Source organism: Symphodus melops, assembly GCF_947650265.1.
Source record: "Symphodus melops genome assembly, chromosome: 15".
NCBI lineage: Eukaryota > Metazoa > Chordata > Actinopteri > Labriformes > Labridae > Symphodus > Symphodus melops.
Window position 1 is genome coordinate 20674720 of NC_136705.1, and position 27864 is coordinate 20702583.

The 27864-nt window shown below is 40.6% G+C and overlaps 1 protein-coding gene across 1 annotated transcript; it reads right to left on the bottom strand.

Annotated features, from left to right (window-relative positions):
- Positions 1-2504: 2504 nt before the first annotated feature.
- loxl4 (lysyl oxidase-like 4) lies at positions 2505-27252 on the bottom strand. The gene is made up of 15 exons (XM_079362931.1): positions 27176-27252; positions 26572-26962; positions 24804-25102; positions 24504-24718; positions 17221-17259; positions 16414-16627; positions 16149-16326; positions 11122-11276; positions 10873-11040; positions 10277-10439; positions 9951-10194; positions 8823-8938; positions 8383-8519; positions 5568-5679; positions 2505-5317 (listed from the first exon to the last, which is right to left on the bottom strand). The coding sequence occupies exons 2-15, from the start codon at positions 26939-26941 to the stop codon at positions 5247-5249; spliced, it is 2481 nt and encodes an 826-aa protein (XP_079219057.1). The 5' UTR covers positions 26942-26962; positions 27176-27252; the 3' UTR covers positions 2505-5246.
- Between the last annotated feature and the right edge of the window lie 612 nt (positions 27253-27864).

Below are 27864 nucleotides of genomic sequence, written 5' to 3' on the forward strand. Positions count from 1 at the left end.
CTCCATGCTCCTCTAAGTCATTATACCTCACAGCCTATTCATTTAGCCTCTGGATGGGCCAGACATGGAAATTGAACGTGTCTCATAATGTGTTCTTTACTAAACAGAATGGGACAATTATGCTAATGTGCTCATTACTCAGGAAAGCGAACCTTATCAGTAAACATTAACAATCCCAGGTGATGAGTTTGGTCCTCTTATGGTCTACTGAAACACAATCACATACAGTACACATACTAAATAATGACAACAGGTAATTCAGTTACCAAAGGAAACACTAATGAGACTTTTCATCGGCTTTTAAGGTGATACAGCAGCAGCTCTTTGTGCTGATAAGGGGATGCAATAAGAGGCAGACATTCCTGCACAGTAATCTGAAGTTTAATCACAAAAATCCCTCGCTGTGTCTGAACCATGGACCACTGCTTCCAAAAGAGATGACGGTATGCAGTCCATTTGTTTGTATGTGTGTTTGTGTGACAGGCGGCGCGGGGTGGAGGGAGCGCACTTGTAGCTTGTATGGACAGGTCTGTCATTCAGAGGGCGCACACAGTCTCCATTGTGGAGCTGTCTGTGGTCCCCATCGGGTCAGGGTGGGGTGGCAAAGGGGGCCTCTCGAAAAAAAAACACGTGCTGCAAACAGGAAGTGGGCCTGTAAGGATAAAATGAGAGCTGCATTGCTGAGTGTTTATGGATGGAATTTGGGCATATTTCCGCAGCTATTTTGTTACCTTACGTTGCTTTTCGCTCCAGTTAGAGGTTTAACGAGACCGTGCTGCATAAGAAAGGGCCGCCGTGGAGATGTAATCAAGTTCTAACTGACAAATGATGTTCCTTTCGAGCAGGTTGACCTCGACTTATGTATCTGCAAGTGTGATGAGATCTGTTTGGCTCTTTCAAAGGTACCAGGAGTGAGCAGATTTATCTCTATATTCTTGTTTTCTGCTGAACAGGCTCAAAAGTTTTGACATAAACAGTTTCTACGGGCCCCATGTGGACAATCATTTTTGATCCACAGTTGTAAATAAATATAATATGTAACATGTTTTTAAAGGGTAGTCAGTAAAGGGTAAATAGTTTAACTTAATTAGGCTTTGTGTACTGACTCAGACAGCACAGTTACTAAGTTTTCATTTTCACATTTCATGTGTGATAGAAAAGACTTCAGCTTCATCATTGACCAAACAGAAACGGCCACACACTGGAAATAAATGTAGAAAAGAAGAGGTGGCATTCCCATCTTATACAAAGAAGATGCAAACTACAGCTTTATGCATTTATTTATTTTTTTGCTTCTATATATTCCTCTATATTCCTTCAGCTGTCAAATCTAAAGAAAGACAGATAGGGATGACTGATGCTCAGTTGATAAAGGACAGATGGTCAAGGGTTCGATCCCCAGCTCCAACTCCCCAAATTGCTCACACTGTATTGTCAGCGGGGCATGAATGCAAATGAATGGGATTAGTTACTTGTCGTGTCCCAACACAGCAACCTCTGCTATCACTATGTGAATGGGGAGGTGTGACCTGTGTTTTAAAAGTGCTTTGAGTATAGTCAAATCGACCCCCTGAACTGAACTGTAAGCATGGCAAATGGCAACGCTAACAAAAACATTATAGATCAAACTCTGCAGTGGTTCTTATCATTAGGGTCATTAAGTAACGTTAACTCTATAAACAATCAAGAGTTTCAGATTCTAATTCAATATTATTGCCTGTAGTCTTACTTGTGTTTTGACTCTGTTAGATGAATATTTAATCACACTGTATGTGTAAAGACCCAGCTGAGGTCATGTGCAGCACCTCCGTTTCATGCTCAGTAGTACAAACTCCCTGTCGAAGAAAATAAACTCTAATTTTATTCTAAACAAAAGGGAGAGTTTTGAGTCCTTATATAAGTTAACCTTTGAAGTTATCTGTACTTGCTTGCTTTATATGAGTTCATACAAACAGTGTGCTGAGATTGCATGAAAGGATGCTGAATGTGTGTTAGTACACTCGGTGAACCCAGGTGCTCTGCTTTCAAGTGTTCCCTTCCTGTTTGCCCAGCAGCTATTTCATCCCAGCCGGTGACCACTTCACAGCCCAGCTGTTTTCTTTCTGGGTGGACATGTCAGCTATGATCAAATCAGACTTTTGTTAAGAGTAAATTTCCTTTCCAGACATAGCTGATTACTCCACCCTCCTCTACCAGATTTGATATGCTATGAATTTAGTCATTAATTCCTGGACACTTGTGTATTTTTCTTACTCAAATGGTTAGGCAGCGATTTCTCGGTTCCCATGAGAGGCAGTGTTTGCAAAGGATTTAGTAGCAGAAAGTTGAACAGCTTGAAAGGTTGGTGTTTGGGGAAAACTTGGTTATTTCATGGGAAACCTTGAAAAACAAAGTTACAGTATTTCACCGGTCTTTACGAGTCTAAAACCAAGAACCAAAAGTGCTTTAGGGACCACTTGGAAATATATAATCAAATACTGCATTTAATATTTCATCTGCTCCTCTGTTAGTGAAGATAAAACCCACAATTCAAGACACGTTTTCCAGCATCATGCATTAACAAGGAGGAGGCAGGAAGACGGAGACAGCTTAGTATGTGATGGAGTTTTATTGATTCACAGTAATGATGAATGAATAGATTGAGATTCGTTGCTCAACTAAAATATGCTTTTGATTCAGCCAGTGTAAATCCGCAGATATCCTCACTTTCCTTTAGAAAGAAGAAAAGCCTATTACTTTCATACTTTCAGTTTTAACCTGCAAAATAAACAAGTGGCTACAGATTACTTTCTATTAGAGTGCTGACAAAAAGAGCAGTTCCTGTTCATTTGGTGTCATTGTGTATGCTTCACAGCTAAAAGCAACCCTTAATCACATGAAATGAAGTGTTATTTTTTACTAGATGAGGTCAAAGTCCCTGAGAGCACAGATTTCTGTGACTGTGATTGTAGATAAGCACCACGTAGCTCACACTCTCAGCTGTAAAAAATTAATAAAAGCAGAACTGGCCATGGAAAAATATGTCCCCGTGCTATGTCTATAGCATGACAGACTTAAAAATACAGTAATGTGATGACAGTGGTGAGTATGAACCAACTTCAGTTATGGAAAATATTTTTTTAAAAAACACACAAAGAATAGACCATTGTTATATGTCAAAAGCAACTGTACAAAAGGACAAACAAATCATCAAACACTTATTTTAGACCTTCAGTTTTATCCCTCAACATTGAATCTTTTTTTTTATTTTTATTTTTTATAGTAATTCAGCCTCCTGGTTATTCAAGGAAGCTACAAAGTCGTTCTAAGCCTTCTTTATGGAGCCAAAATCACAACGGCACAGTGAGGAGGAAGATCATTTGCTAAAGAAGTTAATTAGGTCTACATTTGTCTTTCAAAGTGACATATTGTTTCCACTACTTGTCCTGGAAAGTGTCCATTGGAACCCCCCCCCCCATCTTAACAGTTTTTTTAACCAGTGAGACAATAAGCCAAACACATCAATGTCGTAAAACAACATGATTAACACAAGTTCCATGTTGTAAAGAAAGTGGAGCTGAGTCGACGCTAAAAAGTAAGCAAAGAGATTGTAGGAAATATAAATTTATATTCGTAGCAGGCCCAGCTTCAGTTAAAATAAGGCCGCTGTTTACTGGGCCGAAGCATGAATCGAGAAGTTTATTTTTTCTCCCAGACAAACATGTTGTTCTCGTTGGGGAGCTGAAAATGCCAGCTTGTGGTCACTGTATGGCTGCCTACAAAAAAAGGCAGCTCTAGTAGTAAAAACTGTAAGTCTTTCTCCAAACTTCATCCCATTCTCTCTTTCTGTCTCTGACTTTCTGAATTCTTTCCTCTCAATCGCCTTTAACTACCTCAGAAACGCAGAATCTTTCTCGTGGTTTGTCTAAAAAGGGGACACCTCGAGTCTTGCTCTTACCCTGATTCCACAGTTACACTTCCATAGTGTTTCTTCATAACACACATGCTATAGCTCTAACCTTAACCGTAACCTTAAGTCTAACCCAAACAGACGTAATTAAAAGGCTTTTTATATGCTCTCTAAAGCTTGCCCGCCTGCCTACCACAAAGATGTGGTCTCACCAGTTTTTTCCCTCCCATCAGAGAGGCTGGAAGAGAAAATCTGTACAGTTACATTTGTTTTAATAACTCAAATAAAATATGTGAACAATTATTTAGCTGCATAAAGAGATTGTTCTGAGACTACGACCGTATGAAATCACTTCTTTTCCTTGTTCATCATCTTGGAAAAACTAAAACAGTATTTTTAATTACACTCAAGCTAGCTAAATCTTTACTGAGCATGCTCTGTATGTGTAAAGTGTGAATAAATAAAGTTGCAGCATAAATATAAAATTGCATCTGAAAACTAAACACAAAAGTTGTTTGTTCAGCTCAACTCCATTAAAGGTCTGTTTGGTGGCTGATTAAAAAGTGTGATGGGAGGACGAGAATACTGATGCTGAAAAGATAAAGTGCTTTGTTCCATAAAAATCCTTTCACCTCTTCTTACCTACTTTAGATGAGAAGTAAAACTTTGAGCACAACTACACTTTAACTTTTAAAAGCCAGAGCACATCTAAAAATGCAGACAAACAGTGAAAGTACACGACTCAGCTGTTTACCTGAAACTCAGTGAGGTTAATATGACATACAGTATCTTTAAAGAGCACCAATATGAAGTTATATTAAAGAGGTTAGGATGATTCAATAAGTTAAAGAAGGGTTAATTAATGTGAGCAAAGCCAATTAGAGCGTTTTTTTGCTAAATGTGCATTACATCACTATTTTACATTTAAATCATAGTTTGTTTTTTTTGACAGATTTTCGTGAGATTATTTTTCCCAACAGCAACCGTCTTCCCCAATATCTGTGTGACGAACTATTTAAAGCAACATTATACATTTTCATGCGTATATTTTTGAATAACCCACTCACAAAAATCAGTACAGTTGACTTAAAATCAATATCCAATATCTTCTTCTTTAAGTGGAGTAAAAAAAAAAAATGTGGAGCTGTGCGGCACCTGTTGCACTCTCGTCATGAACTGAGTCCTTGGTCGCAATGGTCTCTTCTGTGAATCTTTATCCACAACTGTGAAAGAACAGAACAGGCGCCAGTTTGTGTGATATCGTGGGTGCTAAGGTCCCGAGGGCCTTTGACCTCAGCCCACCCTGACAAGTCTCTGGGCCCCACTTGTAGACCTTTGTACTGGGCCCTGGAACAGGCTACACAAAGTTGTTGGTTATTTGCCTCTGGTGCTCAAACAGGTCTTCAATCTCAGCACTGTATGCATCTCCTACAATGAAAAACAAAACAGGATTTGTCAGTGGTGGATCAGGGGAGCATCAAGACCATAATAACCTTACGACTTGTTTCCTCTGATGTCAGACTGCTGTGTACGATCATTATTTTTCAGAGTCTATATGACCTAAACCGTGAACACATTGGTATAGCGTTATAACAGCTTTCTAAATCATCACATCAGAGAAAAATGGCCGATATAAGGTGAAAATGAAAATGTAACAAAGTGCCAAAGATTTTCTCACCTGCATGACATCCGTACATGTAAGCTCTGTGGCCGTCGTATTTGCACCGACATCTCATGACGTTGTTCATGAAGTCAGACTCCGCCATGTCCATCGAAGGGTTAACTTCCACCTGCAAAACGTACAACAGAATTAGAGGTATGTTGTTAATAACCTGTGATCCCATATCACAACAGGCAAGCAGACATGTCTGACCTTTCGACCTGAAGGTTGCTACTTTTTTATATTTCCGACAATCAGAAGAAAAAAGACAAAGTCATGTATCACTTTGATGTACTGATTTTGTAACTCCAACTGGGCGAGCACGTGGTCAAACAAAGACTCGACCTCTTCTCTCTCTCTTCACACGCTGGAATAATAAAGAACACTCGCATATAAACTTGTCAGAGGGCCTGGTATTAAACAGCACTCGTGGCTGCTATTGTTTTATAGTCACTCCCTTTCTCATCTATAAAAAGCTGGATGACTTTTCCATTCTGTATTCCTGTGTTGAAAGATAAACCCATTGTACTTTCTCATAGACTGATGTCTGAATAACCTTCGCTTGGTAGTCTGCAGCTTTGCATATGGACTGAATAACGTTGTGGTTTAACATTTACGTAAAGCTTGGAACAAAGCGATAGTTCTTTGAGGAAAGCCCATCGTAAAATACTTTATAACTTGTATGAAAACATGTCAAAAGGAGACTTTTTCCCACAAAAACATGATAACTGGCTTCATGAGAGGTTATGCAACTTCTGTGTTCATCTGTGGAATGTGCTTGATGCACAGTGCAGCTCCTGCAGGGGACAAATCTGCTCTTCACACCGCCGTAGGTATACAATAATAAGCACTGAATCAGCTTGAAATTAAAGTCTGTTGCAATGGAGTTGTTATTCATAAACGTGTTTGCATGTCTTAGATCCATCTTATTCTGAGGGCTGCCATACACTCTGCTAATAGTCTGTTATTTGCAGAGCAGCTTCATAACTGCTGATACAACCTTTTTCCTAATCTGGTTTGGTGATAATACTGAGAAGTCATTTACTGTAATAGCTGCTCTGTAAACTGCAACACCCACTTTAAGTACATGTTACAAACAGCTACAGGGAGAAAGAAGTCAAACGACACCAATATAAACTCAAAAAAGTCCAAAAAAACTTTGTGAATACACAAAAAAGGCTTCTCTTTTAATTTTTCTAATTACAGTGTTGGACCGGAGCGTATGAGGCTTTTGCAGAGTGCCGGTTCGGTGGCAGAACGTGTTGCTCAGTGAGAAAGTGGCAATAAAAATAAAAACAGGGCAGGAGGAATTCCTTGGTGGCAAATTAGCCGTTTCTAATGGAAGGGGGGACGAGCTGCTGTTTGACTTAAGGGAGGCAATAGTTAATTTGGGTAATTGGTGTGTTTCATTAGCAGTGGGTGGTTGGAGGGAAGGCCTGCTGAAAGCTTCCTGTGAACACAAGGATCAGAAAAGTTGGGCATCATTTGCACTTCAGTAGATCAATATAAGAACAGAGCGGAGCAGAGCTGCACTGAAAGCTGTTCTGCAGCCTTGGTAAAAAAAGAAAAAGAAAAACCTCAATCTCCATTGGCTTACATTGTGTTTTCTCTTGTTTTTCTCTCTTGTTCACGGTCAAACTTGGCTGCTTCCGCATAGTGCTGGTCTCCTCAAATGACCCTGACCTTTTCACCGTCTGTACATATTTGAATGTCAGTCTTTCATTTATCTTGACTCCATTTCTTTCCTTGTCATTCAATCGAATTTTTCAGTTCCAAGTTGTGCTGAACCAATAAACAACTTTATAATTATACCCTGGTCAACGTGCTGGAAATACATCCAGTCATCACATGCATTTATATGTACATGTTTCGAGAAAATGTAATACGTGCATCTTCAATAGAGAGTAGAGAAATGTAATTACAAAGACTGACTTTGACCTCTCAGACAAACTGAGTGGCAGCAGTAAATAACGCACAGCGTGTCAGGGTGAGATCTGAGGACGCTGCAAACCAAGTTAGGATCAGAAGTCTGAATTGGGGAAGAAGGATAATGGGAAATAGAGTCCTTGATGTGTTTTAGTTCAGTGCCACAATGACTCGACTTATTGACCGGGGTTGCAGTAATAACAGACAAAGGGGTGGTTGAGGTGATGAGGCAGGGCGGGAGGTTTTACCAAAATAGACAAAAAACCCAACCAGTCACGTGGAAATCCACCTTAAAAGCCTTTGATCATCTTCTCATGAACTGAATCTTTGGCTTCAAATGAGGAGTTCAACATTTGGGGGGGATCTCCTTTTTGAGAGTTAGAGGAAAGTTATGCTATAATTTTACAATTTGTATGCCATATATAAAGCTACAGCTCGCAGATACTCAAATAAGCTTGGCAAAAAGTCGGGAGCCAGGGAGAAAGAGAGAGCCTAGATGTGTGTTTTTAACACCTCAGGTTGTAAATTTCTAAAGTCGGTGTGAAGACTTTGTAATACACATTTTGTATATTGTTTTTTTATATTCTTATTTTCAAAACATTATTGTATATATTTTTGCATTTAATTAGCCTTAAAAGTCCAATCAATCATCCAAATCTGAAATTTTCTATATGATTTTTTCACACATAGGTATAGAAAAATTGGGACATTTAGTATTCTTTATTCACATCTAAGGCTTCACAAAGGTGAGATGTAAAGTTCTTCTAACATAAGTATTTTTAGAAAAATGTGAAAAAAAGAGAATTTATACAAAGTGCCAAACTATCCCTATAAACACAGAGTTCATTTTTGTCTGTTTACAAACTCCAACAGGGAGAGAAAAGTGAAAAATAAAATAACTTCTAACCTGGAAGATGTAGTCTCCAGGACGCACATCTGTGACATCGACCCACTGACAGTCGATATCGTGGCGATATGTGTCCCAACAGCCCACAGAGATGCCCTGATCTCCCATGTTATAGCAAGAGAAGCGTTTCTGGATTCCTAACACACACACACACACACACAGATGACATTATCAATCACAACATCAGAGCTCATTTAATGCTTAAGAGCCTTTAGCTTCCAGAATTGTGTTCGACAACATATGAACGCTGCTTTTTAGCATGAGCCATTTCACCCCTGATATAACAAGTAAATGGAGAGTGAACAAACAACAACAGCACTGATCTAATACATTAACCCCAAAGTAACAATCTAAATGGCTGCAGCAGAAATATTGGTATTAATATCCTGTTACTAATGGGACACAGTGTTTCAGTGGGACTCATGAATAGTGAACATTACCATCTGGGCAGTACGTGTCCTCCAGACAGAAACTGGCCTTGTGTCCTTCTGCAACCCGTGTGCCGTTCAGAGTCAGCAGGTCGTAATGTGTGAACACCTCGATGCTGTGGTAGTGCCTGGGACGACAGAAGGGAAACTCCAGGTGAGAGTGTGTGTATGTGTGTGTCTGTTCGTCCATGAGTGTGTGCATTTATGCTAAGTGAACACTGGCTCACTATGGCTTGAAGCCTAATGACCTCACTGCTTGAACATGAGCGTGGGTGTCACCGTAACACCTCTCACAGACGCTTGTTTTAGCGGCAGCTATGTTGGGCTGTTTACTCATTCCGATTGAATGGAGGGCTTTGAAACTCGCGTCTATAGAAGTGATTTGTTGTCACAAAGTGAACGTGCGTGGGCCACCCTGTCCTTTGTATTACAGCTGACCTGTCCAAACTAGATTTCCACAGACACATGTTGCAGGGTGGCTAATGGACCTGGAGAGATGACAGCACTGTTGCAGGGCACTCGTAATTTTCTGGGATAAATCTCACACAGACATCACTGTGGCTTTAAATGACTCCTTCTGTCGTGACGACACGCCTGAAGGTGCTCTTGTCATCTGACAAGAAACAAACTAACTGAGGGGAGGAAACTGCTACACTGAATGGAATGTGCTAACAGTGAACCTGAAGACAATATTTCATCTATTTAAACTAATGGACCAAATGCTGCTGAGGCACGATGCCACACAAGGCCTCTTATGTTTAAGGCTTATTCTGCGTGCCGACCCCTTGTCAATCTAAATGGGCTCTGGCACTAAGATCACAATTCAGCTTGTTTTCTTTCCTGGCAGCAATTGAATGTAATTAAATTAAATATAACTTAAACTACTCAACGTGAAGGGAGCTATGTCATTAATGCAGCAGCTATTTTGTGCTTGGAACAGGTGTTTGTCAGAATGTTTTTGACAGCCTATAAAAACTCACCTGCATCCAGGACACTCAAAACCACAGTTTTCCCACTTCGAACGTCAACAAGTGCAACCACAACATCTCACATATAGTAAGTATTAAAACAGTTTTTCCATCGCTACATCCCACTAACACTTTACATTACACCTCCTCAGTTCTTTCAGGGAGCATTTACCTGTGACACTGGTGCCATGTCCAGCTCTCTTTTGTCGCTTTGGGTCTGAAATCGGAACGACCCAGGTTCATGATTCGAGAAGAGAAACGTAGAAGGCGCCGGTGGCCATAAGGCCAGTTCATCCTGGCAGCGGATGAGGACAGACAGTTCTCCTCGTTTGCACAGGTGAGCAGGTGGAGAGGTCTGTCTTCCAGGTAGGCTGTCTCCTGCACCAGCTGGGCATCCAGGACGAGGTCAGGTGCAGCTGAAGAAGATCGAAGGTTGAAAGTTATGTTACGATTGAAGCAGATTTAAGCTGAGGAGATACAGGAAGTTGGTAGGCTTACTGTCTGAACAGCTGACCCCGGCAGCCTTAGTGCCGCCTCCTCGAGGACAGTGGACGTGGTTGTTTCGACGACACTGTTGAATGGAAAGTTCGGTACCCACACAGTGAGATCCACTTAGAATCACTTCAGATGCAGTTTGGTCACCAGTCCAGTACCAGGTCTCCTGTCAAAGCGAGGGTGATATCATCGTTCATTGTCGGTATCATAACTCATTGTCATTCACACAGTGAACACAGGGGCTGGGACTATGGATTAGTCTCCATCCTTCCATTTGATTAAACATGTTTGTTTATTCTTTCATCTATAACTTTGACACTGCTGATGGGGTTTTGACAAATTCTGGACAAATGACCCCGCTCAGCTGACATTTTCACAATTACACAAATTAGTTTGAAGAAGGGTGTGACACATTGTTTTGTTTATTTGGGACATCATGCCCTTTTTTGTTTAAAACACATTTTGAAACAGTTGAAAGGGTACTTTTTTTTTTTAAATCCCCGAGTTAAGGGAAGGCATGGCAATCAGGAATCAAAATAAAAAAAGCTTGCTGCTACCTTGTCAGTTCTTTATGTTGTGTTAATCAGGTGTTTGGTTACCTGATGAGCACTGGCAGCGAAGCCCAGTCCGAGCTGTCTGCACACCACCATGGCCTCGTTGATGCCCCAGTTTTCACTACACACAGATCCCCATCGCTTACGCCCTCCGATCTCCATCAAAACCTCCACACGGCCCTCTGATGGGACTCTACCACCAGCAAGCCGCACCTAGAAATTGAAATTGATGAAACCTTGTTAATTCATGAATCAGAGCTGGTCGTATATATTGTAATAGTGCAGGTTTCATACCGTGTTTTCTATGCCAGTTTTCGGGACGTTACAGCGTACTGATGCATCCTGGCTGTGCTTGAATGTCCATGGTTGGACTTCTTGGAAGTAGCAGTCGAGGATTGAGCGTTCTGATCCCATACACTGCACACTGTTCATATGGATAGGTCCAGTACCTGAAGAGGGAGGAGGAGATGTGGTAGAGTTTAAGACTGTGCTGACAAACATAAAGCAAAGAAATACAGACAACCAGAATAGCATGGACATAACTGCAGGGGAATATTTCCTGTTACACAGCTAAGGGCCACCCAGTGTAGACACAATGACATTAGCAGACTTTGTTCTTCAAGGACACCACACACATAAAAGGATCTGCATGCCATGATTTACTTTCTCCACTTTAGTGTGAAACCCGACAATAAAAAGCTCCTATCTGACATGATAAAATGTTCCTACAAGCAGAGCAGCAGCACCACAAACATCTACTTTAGGGATCTGTCACACCTCATCACACCATTATGTATAAGCACAACAGCATTAACATTGTGTGTAGTCCACCACCCCGAGTACGCAAGCAAGCCCAAATCGTTGTCAAATAAAAGACTTTCTCTACTATGTAAAACCCCCCCCAAAAAACACAGATCATCTTTAAACAAGATGAAAGATAGAGGGACAAAAAGCAAAGATCTGCTGCCGTACAGATGGTCTTACATGAAAACAAAGCACAAACTTTAACTTTTAAACTATTTCTAAAACAAAAGGCACCAACTGCAAACTCAGAAATGAGGTAAAATCGGAATAAACAACCTTTAACCACATAAACCGGGGAAAAGTAGGAGAAAAAGAAGAAAACTGAAATGCTTGAGGATAGATTGCAGCCTAACTCAAACTGTCCCTGTGTTGGTTTTGGTAGATTGTAGGCCTGCTTCCATACTGGTCACCATGCGTGGGATCACACGTATGAAAAAGTCGCATTTAAACCACTTCCGCCTCTATCTTCATGGTAAAGGCCACAAACTGGATCCAAATGCCCACTGTTTAAGTTATCAAGACAAACACAGGGGCCACAGCTTGAACTGCACAGTGACATGCTGTATTTAAATCTTAGTTTGGGAAATCCACGAAAGCCCAAAATAATTTCCATGAAACTGACCACACACGCTTCACATGATCACAAACACTCAGGCATTCTGGGTGTTTTACTTCCGTATGTACCTATAGCACACAGTATCTATAGTATACATACTTAACAGGCAAAACTTACACAGTGAAATAACAATGTTGGTCAGAAACAGAAACAGTGTCCCTGTAATTAAAGATACTGATGGTGGTGATAAATATAAGATGGGAGGATGGGTATGACAGAGAGTCTGAAACAAGCTTTAAAAAACTCTCCCTGACAAGTTTTAAAAAATATCAAGGATTAATTTTAACATCAAACGTCTGAAGACAGATCCAGCACTTATACATTGTAAATGTGCTGGCTTATACTTTGGCGCTTACAAGAGCTTGGTCACCATAAAATTGGAACTGGCAAAAGCCAACAATAATTTGCAAAGATTAGAAAATTAACTTTCGAGGATGGAAACTGGATAACATCGGCCACATTCTTGTTGAGAATAGCACAAATAGTTGGTTAGTGGTTGCAAGGGACACCCTTTTCTTTTCCTCTCTGAAATTACACTCCGCTTTTGGACACATTAATGTCGTGTATGTTGTTTTTTTTTCTTTTTAGTGGAACTTCTCTTTCAATGCCTCAAACAAAGTTGTTCTGTCATCATGTATCTGTTTCTTAGCCAAGCGCTTAAAACATTTTTAGTTTGTAAATAGATCGGTCTGTCTGTGGGCAAAGGCAGTGGAAGCCAACTGGCATCAGAATCATGTTTCTTTTGCAAATGGGATTTCAAGCTGGCGTGCAAGTTACAAGCAAGGAGCAACCTACAGGCCAACATAAGTTAAGCAAGCATGAAAGTGGCCACAACTGCAATTTTATAAATGGCCACATGTGGCTGACTGATAAGCAAAACAGCAAACAAACGATATGGCTTGTTGTGGCTTGTGTTTATAAGTTAGGTAATGATTAAGCTTCAGGTAAAGCTTTATACCTTTGATAACTTTATGTAAATAAATTCATAGCTCCTTTAAACCTAAAAAAACAAAATCAAAAATATTATCTTTTTCAAAAACAGTCAAACTAAAAAGTTACACCTGAGGATAATTTTGTTATTTTTGGCTCCCTCACTACAAACACTGCTGGTGCAATAATGATAATGATTTTCCTAACAATAATGCACAACTCAATATAGTTCTCTATTGTGTCAATTATAATCCAGAAGAAGTGTGTCGTGTTGTGTTCGTTTCTGCAGTTGTTCTTTCTCTTTGGCCCAGCAGAGCTTAGTGGAAATATGACAGTACATCTTTTTTCAGATGTTTCAGTACTTTCTGATACCATCAAACATGGCAGTATTTGAGAAAATGTTATTTTTGTTGTTATTTTTTTAAAGCACATGGTATTGAGAAAAATCTGACAACCTTAATTTGAACAGGTGTGATGATAATTCCCTTATCCAAGTGGAATTACCTCATGTGGAGGTAATGTCATCCGTGCATTTAACACATCTAATCCTTTCAACAACATTCAAAGAGAGAATATCGACCTGACAGACTGTCTAGCTCAGTGTGCAGCCAGTCATGAAAACCTTATCACACCTGAGCATCTCAAACGTCATACACTCTCCTGTGAGGTCCTGTTGATTTAAACGGCTCACTGGCAGATTTGATGGAAATCACGAGGATTCCTCACACGCTGTCAAACAGCAAGTGCACCTGAGTGTTATCATCGCTGATGCCTTTTTAAGATATATGAAATCCATGAGTGTGCCCACACACTCTAATGACTCCTGTGTCCACATTTTTCTTCTGAGTGAGAGTGTCTTCTATCAAAGTCTAATTTAGGCCTTTACCAGCGACATATAGGCCTGTGTTTATGTGGCCTAAGAACACATGGGAAATTATATGTCACAGTAAAATGTCTAAGGGAGTGCATGTTATAGAAAGAAAGCTATGAGATGACTTTGAAGTTCAGTCACTGGCAGTACATGTAGAAGTACAGTAGAGACGGAGACACACAAAAAGGGAGTACTGCACTACATGCACATGTGAAAGGATTTCTCATAGAAATTATAGCTCATGTTATTTGAAATAATGATAATTATAGGCCTTGTTTTGGGGAAAGTGTAATGAACACAAAGCAGTTTATTTTGGTTGCACAGAGAGGATGCGCGTCTCCAAGCTGTGTTAAAAAGACACGAGGCTGTGATTCACATGATGAGAGAGTGTCATCGTCTCAATTAAAACCAGTATAATGGGTGTGTAAAGGTGTGTGTGGATATTCTCAAGGAGCCCGCTGTCATTTGGATGTGATTTACTCAAGGTAACCTCGATGGCTGCTCTTCATTATGGCACTGTGCTCTCAGGCACATTTATAAAAATAACTGTCCTGCTGCCTGTTGGTGACTGCAGGAATTAAATGAAGCTTCTACTACTGAATTAGGAAGCAGGGAACAATAAATACAAAAGAATTACAATCACTGACTTCATACATAGCTGCAGACTAATTTAAACACTTTCCTGCTTGCCATTTTAAATATTACTTTTGACGTTGATCAAGATCAAATGTTTGCAAAGGTTTCCAAAGTGGTGGCTGAGAAACTTTGTCCCAGAAACATACACAGATCTGCAGATATATATTGATGTATATTTTTAGTATGTGTCTCCAAAAATGAAAAGAAAAGAACATTATAGCCAATGTAAGTCAGATGAATGCCGAGTACAGTGAGTGACGTTGCTGCCTGTTGCACTTCCACAAAAATTGCGCTCTAAAAGTGTAATGAGCAAACTATAGAAAACCTGCATTTGTAGGAGTGAAGAGGGAGTAATAAGAGGTTAACGTAACGGCTAAACCTGCCATCAGACAGTTAAAACAGACCCACATCTTAGAGTTAGAATCCAGAGCCTGATTTGAACACACACTGTATACTCAGGCATACACGCACTGTTACTAAACCTATACATTCTAACACTCACAGGCTTTCACTTCCATAAATGCAGCTTTGTGGTTGGATCAGAGAAAACCTATTTCGGGTAGAAAAATTAAAGCTTTCCAGCCCTTCTGACAATTAGACACCTCTGCCTCAGACTGCTGAAGCTAACGTTTTAACAAACGAGTAAAGGTGCTGATTGAAACCAGACGATAAGGAGTTCAAAGGCTGGTTAGATGAAAGTGAAGCTTGAAAGGAAATTAAGAGAAAGGTAGCGTTTCTGACATCATCCACATGCCATCACTAAAAACAACTTTATAGGTTAAAGCGTAAAACACATAACAGAAATATCATTTCTAAGATCAATTGAAAAGCCCAACCAGCAGACTGTCATCCCACATTTAATCTTGATCAGCATGATTAGAGACTACACCCTAACCCTGAAGCATGGGGAAGCCGTTCTCACATCTTCTAAGGGTGGGGACACCACTAGCACAGCTGGATATCGACTGAATACGTGCATCACCAAAGCTGAAATTTTTAAAATCGAAAGGGAAAAGACCACAGGACTCAGTTTTCACACAGTAAACTAAAAGCTTAGCTAGAAAGATCATGTCTGTGGATTTTCTTACAAAATGCCAATGTAAACCACCATGGCTTACGGTATTTCATTTTGTTTGTGTGTGTGTTTGTGTGGGCAACTGTGCATGGTATTTCTTCAGCTGGACGCCCTGGCACAGTACTCATGTAATCACAGCTAGAGATACAGCAACAAACACACTTGCAGCTTCAGGTAGCATACACAGACAAAAACACAGGCCCATACATTATCTGATCAGTCGGGGCAGACGGGTGCGGCGTCTTAAGATAAGCAAAACACTGGAAAAGTCTCCCTGTCTTCTCTAGAAATCCATGACGCATGAGAAACACATTCAGTCATCAAACTGCAGTTTTCCATCATTTTCCAGTCTGAGTTGTTTAAAAGGGAGAGCTTGTTTTTTTTCTTACCTTGACCCATAAAGGCTCCATGCAGGGCATCCTGGGCAGTACCAAAGCCCAGTTCTCTGCACACAACACTTGCTGCAGTTCTTTCCCACATATGGTCCACAATGGTCCCCCATTTTCCGTCTCGGAGCACCTCCACACGACCCTCACCCAGCCTGGGGCCAGCCTTCAGACGCACAGGCTGTACAGGGCAACAACAAAAAAACTTACATACGGTTCATAAACAAAGCGTGATTCATCTTTGAAGGCCTAACGTTGTCAATCTTACCACAACTGGATGAGGGGCCTGGGGTCTTCCTGAGGAGATACGAGCAAACTGAGGTCCTGCTACACATTTGACCACTGCGTGTCTCCCGTTCTTACAAGGGGCCGGACTGCGGGGGATTGACAGCTGAGCAAGGCACTCTGACAGGGTGTTCTCGATGCCTCGACAGTGAACTTTCTCTACCCAGAATCCTTTCTTCTTCGCCATCAGGCTCAGTCTGGAAAGAGGAAAATGTTTTTTGTGATGGATTCTTGATGCTTCATACAACTCTGTTTTTTTTTTTAATTTATTATTGCTCTTAAACTTTTTATATTTATGACTGAATAAGCAGCAATAAAAGAGATGGCTGTTCTCCAGCTGAGCTCTGTCCCAATGAAAGAATTATTTGAACTGTAACAAAATCAGTGGTTTAAAGTGCTCTGCTATCCATTTCATAGTTCCAAGATAGCATTCACAATAAGTTCACAGGAATATTTTTCAAATGAAATGCTCAGAGTTGTCTCTGTGGCAGTCCAGTGTTTTAGGAAGTTCAATCCCCTCTCTCTGACTGTTCAGCGCCTGTGCGGAAATAGGTCTACGTTCAACAGGTAACACTTGGTGTAAACATCTTGATGCCTGCTGTGTGACTTTTTTGTGTGATTGGTTTGAGGACTAAATGCGTAACTTTTCATAATAAATACCTAAAGTACCCAAGACAAGGACCTTAATGTCTGCCTGTGTTGAAACCTTGAAACTCTGGTTTAGAAAGATGTTTTTAGATAACGTTTACATAAATATGGCAACATGAGGAAAAGTTGTTGTTTTCATTACCTGGTTGAAGGATCTGCTATCTTGGTATCCCATATTTTCCTGTGAAAGACCAAAAGCACAGATGGATGTTAGCTCTTATAGATCTGTGTTTGTTGAGGCTGCACACGTCATCCTGTGAGGTTGATCGGGGGCGAGCAAGAAGTAGTGACTGTAAGATAATCTGTAGCACCTGCTGTTGGTTGTACATGAGACATGGCTGTCTACCACAGTACAGCACAAACACACAGTCTGTGTAAGGGAGTCATTCGACATTGGTACTTTGTGATGACTGAAAATGGGTACAGCTCAGACACTGACTTTATCGCAAAGATGAATAATGCAGCTGCAAATAGAACATCTGTGTATAAAACCTGAATGAGCTGTGCGTGCGGCTTTGTGGTGAGGTAAATCGACGGCGACAACTTGTGTAGCGTAAAGAGGAATGTACCCTTCTTTTTCTCTTTTATTAACTTTTCTTTCTGTCTCTCTCTTCCTTGCTTTATAGGGTCAGTAGTATATTTCCATCTGGAATGTGAGCTGCTTGCTTTTTACTGTTTATGTTTAGAGCTACGGGCCAGTGCATCATATGTTCCTGAGCAATAACAGTACTTCCTGATACCAACACAAGGTTAAGTGTTCGGCAGGAACGTGCAGCTGGGTAATTTTTATCTAAATAACCCACCTTTACATTAACTCACATCATGTGCTTGCCTTTTAAACTAATTTAAACCCTTTGAAATATAAAACCTTGGCAAAGCTTGTTGCAATACTGTGCCAGAGTTTGTACATAACTACAGGATGTACAAACTATAAAAGGATAAGAAAACACAATATATTTTCAACTAGATCTTTAACCTCTAAAGCCACACGCAAGCCCAAAAAAATCATGACATTCAGCATCAGTAATGTACAACATTTCTGGGAAAACATGGTTTGCCCAAGCACGATATACAAACAAAAGGTCTAGCACCAAGCGGCAATGCACGAGAAATGCCACAACCAAATAAAGATTTATACAGCATGTAGTCAACTGACTGGAGGGAGCGCCGCCGAGGAAAGCCTGCTGTTCTCTTGGCTGACACATACAGCAGAAATGCCACAAAGACCATGCCAGGACATCCTCAAACCACTACAGAGTGCATGCAGCATCACCAACATTCACATCAATTACACTTAAACACTCAGAGAACCACACGCTACAGCTGCCTGATATTTCAAGGGGCCTATTATTGGCCAATAAGGGCCTTTAAACAGATATTCTGTTGGAGCTGTTTAGCTGCAGGTTGTAATATTGTAAGTAATTCACTACACGATACAATGAAAATGGCAGTGGAGTTTACAGTAATCAAATTTATCCAAGACTTTTTTCCTCTGACTTGCTGGACATTTTCCTGCCAACCCCCGAGAAAATGTTAAAGTGAATAATTGAGGAAATGTGTGAACCCAGCAGTTCAGGAAAATCCACATAGTATGTAAACGAGCACCTGTGTGTTCTTCATGCAAGTACTCAAGGTTCATCTTAATCTTTTCTGCTTTCAGTAAATTCCTACAAAACTTTAGATGATAAATTGTTTATATATTGGGAATTGTACAAATCATTATAAGGTCAAAGCTTTCTAACTGGTCAGAAACTGCAAAGAAATAAGTATAGAAAAAATCTGGAGGGACATCAGACAATAACTCGAGGTTAAATTACATATCTTCAAACCCTAAAACCTTCAGACAAAAGCTAATGTTAGCGTTCAACTGTTTCCTCGCTAAAATGATTGTTAGCTTGGACGTAACACATCTCCTTTCATGTCCTGTTACACTTGACTGTCTATGGATCAAATGTTAATGTTAGCATTAACTTAGTTTACCTTAAAGTTTTACCTCCTTAAACTGGCAGTCATTAAAACATGCTGGTGAGGTCTGTGAACAACAAAGATCGCATATTTCAAGGTTTTATCTGTGTAGCTGTACGTCAGCATGGCATCAGCATATTCTTTTGGCTATACATGTGGCTACTGACAGGCAAACAAAAAACCTCTTTCCTGACTCACGCAGATTTCAGTGGCATTGCCCTTTAAAGAAATAACACACCCAAGGATATTTGTAAGAAAAGTCAATATTTGAATTTCTGACACGGACTCAAAACATTCCTGTAAAAGGTAAGAAAAAAACCCCATAAACAAACTGCAGATGATGGAATCAAGAGAAGCATTGTCACTCACATGATGTGATGTGGACGTTTGTTTGTGTGAAGTCATGGACTGCTGACTGAACAGTTTCCAAAGGTCGTATAACGACCTGTTTCCTGATGCTGTAAGTAGTCAATGGGCCAGAGGAGATGAGGACCTCCCATTGAAAATATTAGTTTGAAAGGTAATCCCAGAAATCATCTGTCAAACAGTGGCACGTTAACATTACAGATAAAAATGTTAACGCTCTAATTTTTTTAAACAAGTGCACCTCATTGTAGACCAATAGTGTTAACATTATCAACATTTATAAATGAAATCTCAATCGCCTAAACAGCCTGGCTCGCTAACTTTCCAACTGTTTAACATTTGGCAGAGAAAATCCTATTATTTTAAAGCACATTCATCTCTTCTAAAAAAGCTGCATGTCATGTCACGAGACTTTCTGTAAACTGTGACTAACACATTGTATAGAATGAAACTTTCCAGTTATACTTTACAGGGCCTCGTAAAACATCTTAAATGTGTCTACCATGTGGCTCTGTAGTGGCGTGTCATCGGCGAGAGACACTGAGAAACATGCATATTCACTCTAAATTTCATAAGATGTGGCAAACACGTCTGTGAATTGTTTGTGATCTCACTGCAGCCCGTCGGCCAACCATGTTTACTAATCTAAACAGCAACTAAACGAAACTATCACAAAACTAATCGCTATAGGTCCTTCCTTTGGCCGGCTTGTAGCACAGCTTTACGACCTTCTTTTCACATAATGAGGATCGTAATGGTATAAATGTAAATGTACAAAGTGTGTTGCAGATACGTCAGTATATGAAGTGTTGCTTAGCTTAACAGTGTATGCAGCACTTGCTGATGAGCCAACAGAGCAGAGTCTAATGATAGGGAGTCCCACCCGCTTGTTAAAGACGAGCATTACACCACTGTTTGGATTTCATAACCCTCACACTGCTCATTGGCTTTATAACTATATCTAGTTTAGATTTAAAGGCAAAACCCAAACTGCCTTTTGTGTAATATTAAACCCGTATTAACACATTTTAATAGTCAGTATTGCAAGAATCAAGTTTAAATCAAATCCAATTTAAATGCAAAGGCAAGAAAAAGCTGCTTTTTGTTATTTTCTGTTCACTTAGGATAACGGTTAAATCAGATTGTCTTTGCACTTCTTTGTGTCCATTTGCACTAATAAAATGCAGTGAAAAGAATCAGCTTTTCACAGCTCAAGGAATTTCACTTCTTTTTTTACGTTGCTCTCAATGTTTGAACATGTGTTTGAGAAAAAGAAAATAAACTCCATCATTTTTTAGTATTGAATGTGGGGAAAAACTGAATGTGTTGAGCCTTGTATATCATACACAAGGATCATAGGAATGCTTACATTAATTGCATCCTGTTTTGTAAACTGGCTTATTCAGCTCTTAAGTTAGCATTCAAACGTTTGGAATTGTTCTTTGTAATACACATCATTCCTTGCATTTAAAAGTTACCCTATTTGTCCCAAAGGGGCCAAGATTAAACAGCACATTTTGGAGCCAACATGTGGCATTTTAACGTGTCTTAATTTGGCATTACTTTGAGTATCAATGAAAAGGATCTTGCATGTAAAACAGTCTTTAAATATTCCCATGCAGACCAGAGTGTGCTGATAAAAATCACCCACTTATGTTGTTTTGCCAGTCGGCCTTCACAGTTAAAATAGCCGCCATCCTGCATCCAGAAATTAAAGATGGTGAAATAAATTAGAGGGAAGGTCATTTGGGAAGATCACACAGACATCAGACAGGAAAACCAGACTCGGTCACATAAAATGTCACCCGAAAGCCTAAAAATGATACCCTCATCATAAGAATTTTGTCTGTAACATAATGAAACATAAAATGTTGGTTAAGTCTCCAAATCACTACGGTGACAGAGAAAGGCAGACAGCTGCTGACACAGGGCGCCCGCTGCACACTGCAGCTGTAATTGGACATATTTCACACGAGCAAGTGAAAACCTGGCCTGTCTGACTTCAGCTCTTGTTCTTTCTCTACATCTCCTCTTTCTCTTGCTCCTTTCTTCCTCCACCTTCCTCACAAGCTCTGTCCTACTCTCTCTCTCTCTCTCTCACACACACACACACACACACACACACACACACACAAAGCTATAATTGGGGGTGTTTTTTCACCCTCAGCAGAAACCCCGTAGAGTCTTGGTCATGACCAACCTGTAATTACAGTCTCTTCAGAGTCTCATCCAAGAGACACAGGGAGCCCAGAGACAGTACGGTCCAGATTTTCTAAGAATGGACTGAGAATCCAGGAGGGGAGTGTCAAAGACTATATTTGGTCAAACCATACAATCCATCCTAACCTTTCCTGTCAACGGTTTTAGATGTTGCATAAACTGAATATCATATTGTCTCAAAACCAATTGTTTAGCTGTGACTTTGCTCACATTTTGTAATCTTAATTACAGTGGCAAATTTAGTCTGAGTGCAATCCTTACAATTACATCTGAGTCAAAGCTGAAACAGCACAACCTGTAGTTCAATTGCTCCACCATTTTTAACTGTTTTATAAAAAGACTTTAATAAAATAACACAGGTAAGGCTTTATGTTTTCTGCTAAATAACTCGAGTAAATCACATTAATGCATGTGTACACGTTGAACCAGTTTGAGGTATAAAAACATGCACCTCCACATCAAGAGAAAACATTCATGCATGTGTGGAGACAGAAACAGATACAGATTTAAAAAACAAACAGCCTCGTGGTTTAGATGAGCATGGAGCCCGAGATAGAACAAAACATCAGGTCAAACCCAGGACAGGCAGACCAAGATATATCAAGTCACGATCGCCACAATAAAAAGTCTACATAACTCCATATGTAACCCAATTACACTGTACATTTAGCTGCACAAGTGGTGGATAAACAGTTGTATCCACTTTGAAGTAGCTTGGGTTTAAACTAAAATAACTTATATAATGTTATTCCGTCTTTTCTTTGACCTTATAGGGAGACTTAAACAACAATATCCTGAAACAGCCAGTGAGCAGATTCACTGCAGCCCTTCAAGCTGCAGCAGCCCCGACCCCCTCAATCATATCTCATTTCTTGGTGAGCAGCCAAATCTCTGATGTTGCAGCCATACAATTTCTCCAATCTATTTCCTCCCTCAACTAATACTTTTTCTTCTCATCTCCTGTTCTTTGCATTAAGTGGCGAATCTGTGCAGCCATAGAAAATCACAGAGAGTCATGCAATGCATCACACCTGCAATGCGGGGAAGCTCTGCTCCAATAAACGATCCTGTAGAGTCGTGCACAGTCAGGCCAGGCTGTTCAACGACAGCTCAGTCAGAGGACCATTTATTACTGAAGATATGATGCCTGATGATGCCCTGCTCCAACAATAGAATCAAGTTATAGTGTCAGTGTTCCCAATAATGCAGAGTTCAGCTAGAAAGGCTGAATTCAAGGACGACTGTAGAAATACTTTCAGTCAGCGAGTGTGCTGCAATACTGTAGATAATTTGTAAAGTCAATACAATTCACAAGTGGCCCCTTCATCCCTTACAGAAGCACAAGAAATCCAGCAATTACAGAACTGAGTAGATGTTGCTGTATGTCATTTGTTGAGTCAGAATAACCCTGGCCAAAAGAGGAAAGGAATAGCTAGACTGTGAATCACCTCGAACCGGCAGCAGTCCAGAACTAGGATCCAGCTGGGTCCCCCTGCTACTGAGGGCAGCAAATGTCAGACACTGTTCATTCTTATAACAACTATGTAGTTATTCTCTACTAATGTGTGGTCCTCCAGTGGTTTGAGAGCAGAACCGTCCCGAAAACCACTAACATTGTTTTTTGTTCATAAGTGGGAGGAGAGGAACTGTGCATCAGTGTCAAAGGGAAAATAAGTGACCACATACAAATAATGCAATAAATGAACATGACTTATTAGAAAAGTATCAACATGAGAGTATGCACCTTTCCATGTCGGGGCCGGGTTTTAATCCAAAACTATTTAAAAAACGTTTTTAATATGCTAAATCTCTTCTATTTTTGACGCATACAATTATGCAAGAATTAGTTAACCCCCCTAAGTGCAGGATACGTTTTTAGACATTTGTGACATTTTACAGGAAGACAAAAAACAGAAGGCTTATGGAGGCTCTGCTTCTTCTTCTAGCAGGCAGCCAAGGTTTTAATCCAACTCATGGCTCCTTTCCTGTATGTTGTTTCCTAATCTAACTTTCCCTGATTTCCAACTCAATCAACATTCCTTTCTATAGAGTAAAGACAAAAAAGAGTCCAAAAATTCTTTAAAAAAAAAAGATTTATCAAACTTTTTATGCAAAATATTGAGCGTATTTCTTTGTGAAGACATTGTTCCAAGTATTGTTTTATAATTGGTCTGAAGACTGAAGTGATTTTTTTGGTAACAGAATAAAAAAATACCAATGATATTCACTCAAGTACACACACACACACACACACACACAGGTGGAGGGGTGTAAAAGTGAAGAGATGTATGGCTGACTCAGGCTTACTGACACTTCTCTCCCAATAAGACAAGTCGCCTCAGAAAGACCCTTTCAACGGCTCTGCAGTAGCTGCCTATGTCTCACACATGGTATTGATGGCAGAGTTAAAGCACAATCAGAGGGGATATTACAGCTCAGCATGGGAATCTAAAAGTTAAAGTGGGGCTGTTTGTCTGAGAGCTGCAGGCTGAAGATAGCATCGGGGAGAGACAGGGAGGGAGAGTGAGAGAGAGGTAATGAGGTGAGCAGAGGTGATTTGCCTAGAAAGGGGTGTAGAGAAAGGGCAGTAGAGAGGGGACAGGGATCTCTTTATCATCATCCTGAGGATGGGAGGGGGAGTAAAGAGGGACACAGGGAAGACGTGGCTGGAGGAGGGAGATAAGGCCAAAAAAGGCTTTTACTCAAAGTGGTTTTAAACAGGATGCCTCTGTTGTTGGTTTAGTTGTTTTCATGATGTTACCTTAATATTGGGATGAATGACATAGCATGGTGCCCCTTCTGAACTTTAGGCAACAGCTCAGTGTTTTTCAAGTATTAAAGGTGAATTGTGCAGCAGGAAACATTCATACTCACTTGTATGTTTTGACATTGTGTTGAGTGGCCTCTGGGAAACCGAGCATCCCACACACAACCCGGCTGCTGTTGAGACTCCAGCCCAGGTCACAAACTTGCCTCCATCTCCCAGCATGCTTCACTTCCACCACACCCTCGGTTATCAGGCTCTTCTTTTTGGTGGCCATGAGGATTGGACGAAGACGCACTTCCTCAATTTGCACCTTACCACGGCCCTTTAGAAAAGATGCACGTCATTTCTTTTGCTACATGTCTTTGTTAGAAAAACATTGAAGTGTTGCAGTCGTGATAAACTGATACCTGATAGTGGTGTCGTTGGTATCTGGGGATCTCATATTGATGTCCATTTCCATAATAGCCATATCCTGGATGCCTCCGGGAGGTCACTTGGCCCTGCCACTGAGGTGCAGGGCTGTTATTGGACCTGGTGATGGCGGTGTAGTTTCTGCTTGCTGTCTGGTCCAGCCTGCGCTCAGAGGTGCACACCACCCCCAAGTCTTCACTGTGTTTACAGTCATTCACCCCCCAACCATTGTGTTTGCAATCCTTCAGGGACTTCTCTGAGCCGTCACACCGCACATTATCCATCCATATTGGGCCTTGTGAAAGAATAAACAATTCATTGTGATTTTCATTGATTGTTCAAGTAGACAAGCTGGGCAATGCATCTATACCAGGGCCCAAATCAGTTCTAAACACCTAGCACTTGACTTTAACAGGCACAGTGATTTAGGGTTGCCCCTAAGCAGCGTGTTTAGCTGTAGATACACAGTATTTTACAAGGCAGGGCACTACAGATCCTGCTCCTTGAATCCACTCAACCTTCTCTTTAATTTGGATTTAAAAGCAGCAGTAAAGAATGTACATAAACCACAGCAAGTGTTGCACAACTATGGCAAACCAATACCGTCATTATTTTTTGAAACAAATGCCCTTTTTTGCCCCATGTATTTGCTCTGCGAGCCTGCCAGCCAACTTTAACGAGATCGAGACTCCGAACCCACAACAAGTTATCTTTGTCACTTTATGATGTTTGGATTTCTTAATTGGACGAGTTTTTTCATGAAGCCATACACTTAGCATGTTGTAAGGCAGCCAGACTATTCAGCGTATTCTCGTAGCAGCAATTTGGCTCTGTCAGGCTCATGTCAAAAAGCTGAAATGCTGTCATAAAATGATATGCTGTGTTCTAGGTTATGAATTGCATAAAGGAATATACAATAGTCAAGATATTTGCCTGCCTATGCATTAGCTTCTTCACCCATGTTGGACCATCTGGACGCTTTCCCCAATTAGTTTAATTGTTTGGCAGCAGAGGACAAGTTGTCTTACAGTGACCATTAGCAATGGGCTGAGTTACCCAGACCTGTAGTCATTGTTGGGTCAGTGGGTCAAGAATGCAATTAAATGGCCACATTTACAGTGGCCGGGTGTATTAAGAGCCTATAGGGTGGCTTGTAGAGAAACCTAGCATCTATATACAAGAAATACTCAAGACATAGGCCTACATCTTGACACAATTTTTCAGATGGTGTTTGAGGACCAACACACCTAGCCAGCCACAAGGACATATACTGTAACTTTGTTTTCTGCTCCAATGATGCATTTGCATTTGTTGTGACCTTTAGGCTGCATTCACACTGCAAGCCTTAATGCTAGCTTCGAATCTGATTATTTGTTGGTTAGTTTGGCTGACTCCTGTGGGAATCTAAAAATGAGAGTGTCACAAACCTGCTTAAAAGATCTGATTCCATGTGACTTGTGCTATTCGTACTGCCATAGAAAAATATGATCTGAGTCACATAACAATAACAACAAGGATGGCTCTGTTACAATAAGGTATGTATCTATAAGCAACCAGTAAGAGAGGCAGGACAACTAGAAAAGCTCAAATGAATGTAGCTCTTGTCAACATTATAAATTGAATGTACCTGTGTTTTGCTGCTTAAGATATGTTTGTTATTTCACTCCCTTCTAGTGGTTTGGCTTAAAAGACAATGGTTGACCTTTTCAGTAAACGGACTACCCCAAGTGGCACATTGTGACGTAATACTGGAAGTGTTCTCACCCTGTCCTTCTCCATACTTGGCGCTGTGTGCCCACGTTATACCACCCTGGTAGCCCAGCTCTCGGCACACCACGTTGGCGAGTTTGATGTCCACTTCATCATCGCAGACTGTCCCCCAGGTGTTGTTGTGCAGCACCTCCACGCGCCCTTCGTAAGCCTCTCTCGCATAGTTACCCGCCAAACGCACCTTGGCGGCTGGTGCGCGTGGCGTCCTGCGTTGAGAGGAGGTCGTGCGCTGAGAGGACGTCGTGCCCTGAGAGGAGCTCGTGCCCTGAGAGGACGTTGTGCGCTGGGGTTCAGAGCGCGCGGGGGAGGAGAGGGAGAGCAGCAGGAGGAAGATAAGGGAGCTCAAGCAGAGGGCGCGGGTCATCGTCACAAAGAGGAGGGGGGCCTGCAGGTAAAGGTGTGACAGACATGATTCAATTGAACTCGTTTGTAAAATAAACTGTCTTTAAGACATAATGAATAGTGGAGTTGTTTGACTGGTTTCTCAATTAGCCTTCCAATCAGTTAAAAGCGACGGGCGAATTTCTCTCTAATTAAAAACTCACTAAAATCACTAAAACAACCGTTTTAACACTGTAACTGTGTACATTTTCTTTACACAAAGGAGTCAGCGCAGCCTGGATATAAAACAGACCAATGGTGACATCCTCTGGACAAAAACGTTCAGGTAGACTTCTCAAACCACTGGTATGCACTTTACTGCAATTAAAAGATGACTGAGCTGAGGCAATTGCCATTGCTTGCATAGCTTACAGTAAGACGATAAAATTGTTTTATGTTTCCACTTTTGATTTGAGATTGATTTATGCAGCATCAATCATGCAGTGATGCCAAAACGCATAAAAAATAAATACTCATGTCAAACAGGCATATAATTAGAATCACACAAGCACGCTTTTCTATTGCAATTCACATGAATTAACATTCCCTGAGTCAAACTACCCAGACAGCACCACAAGGCAGGTTTTAACTGGAGGTTAACAAGTGACATTAGCCAGGCTTAAGTAGTAGGAGTGTAGACAACCACTGCAGGCCACAGCAAACCCAAACACACAAAATATATGTGATGCTTTGATGATGAGATTATAAAGGAGCAAACCAACAACAAGCACTTTGAAGACAACCTTAAGTGAATCATTGAGAAAAATGTGACTTGCATTGTATAAAACTCTCCGCCTGTTCCTATTGTGTCAGGAAAAACAAAATTAAAACAACAAAAAATTCCCCTTACATTTAGTTATTTTAGCTAACTAAATTAAAAATTTAAAAAAAGCAAATATCTAGAGG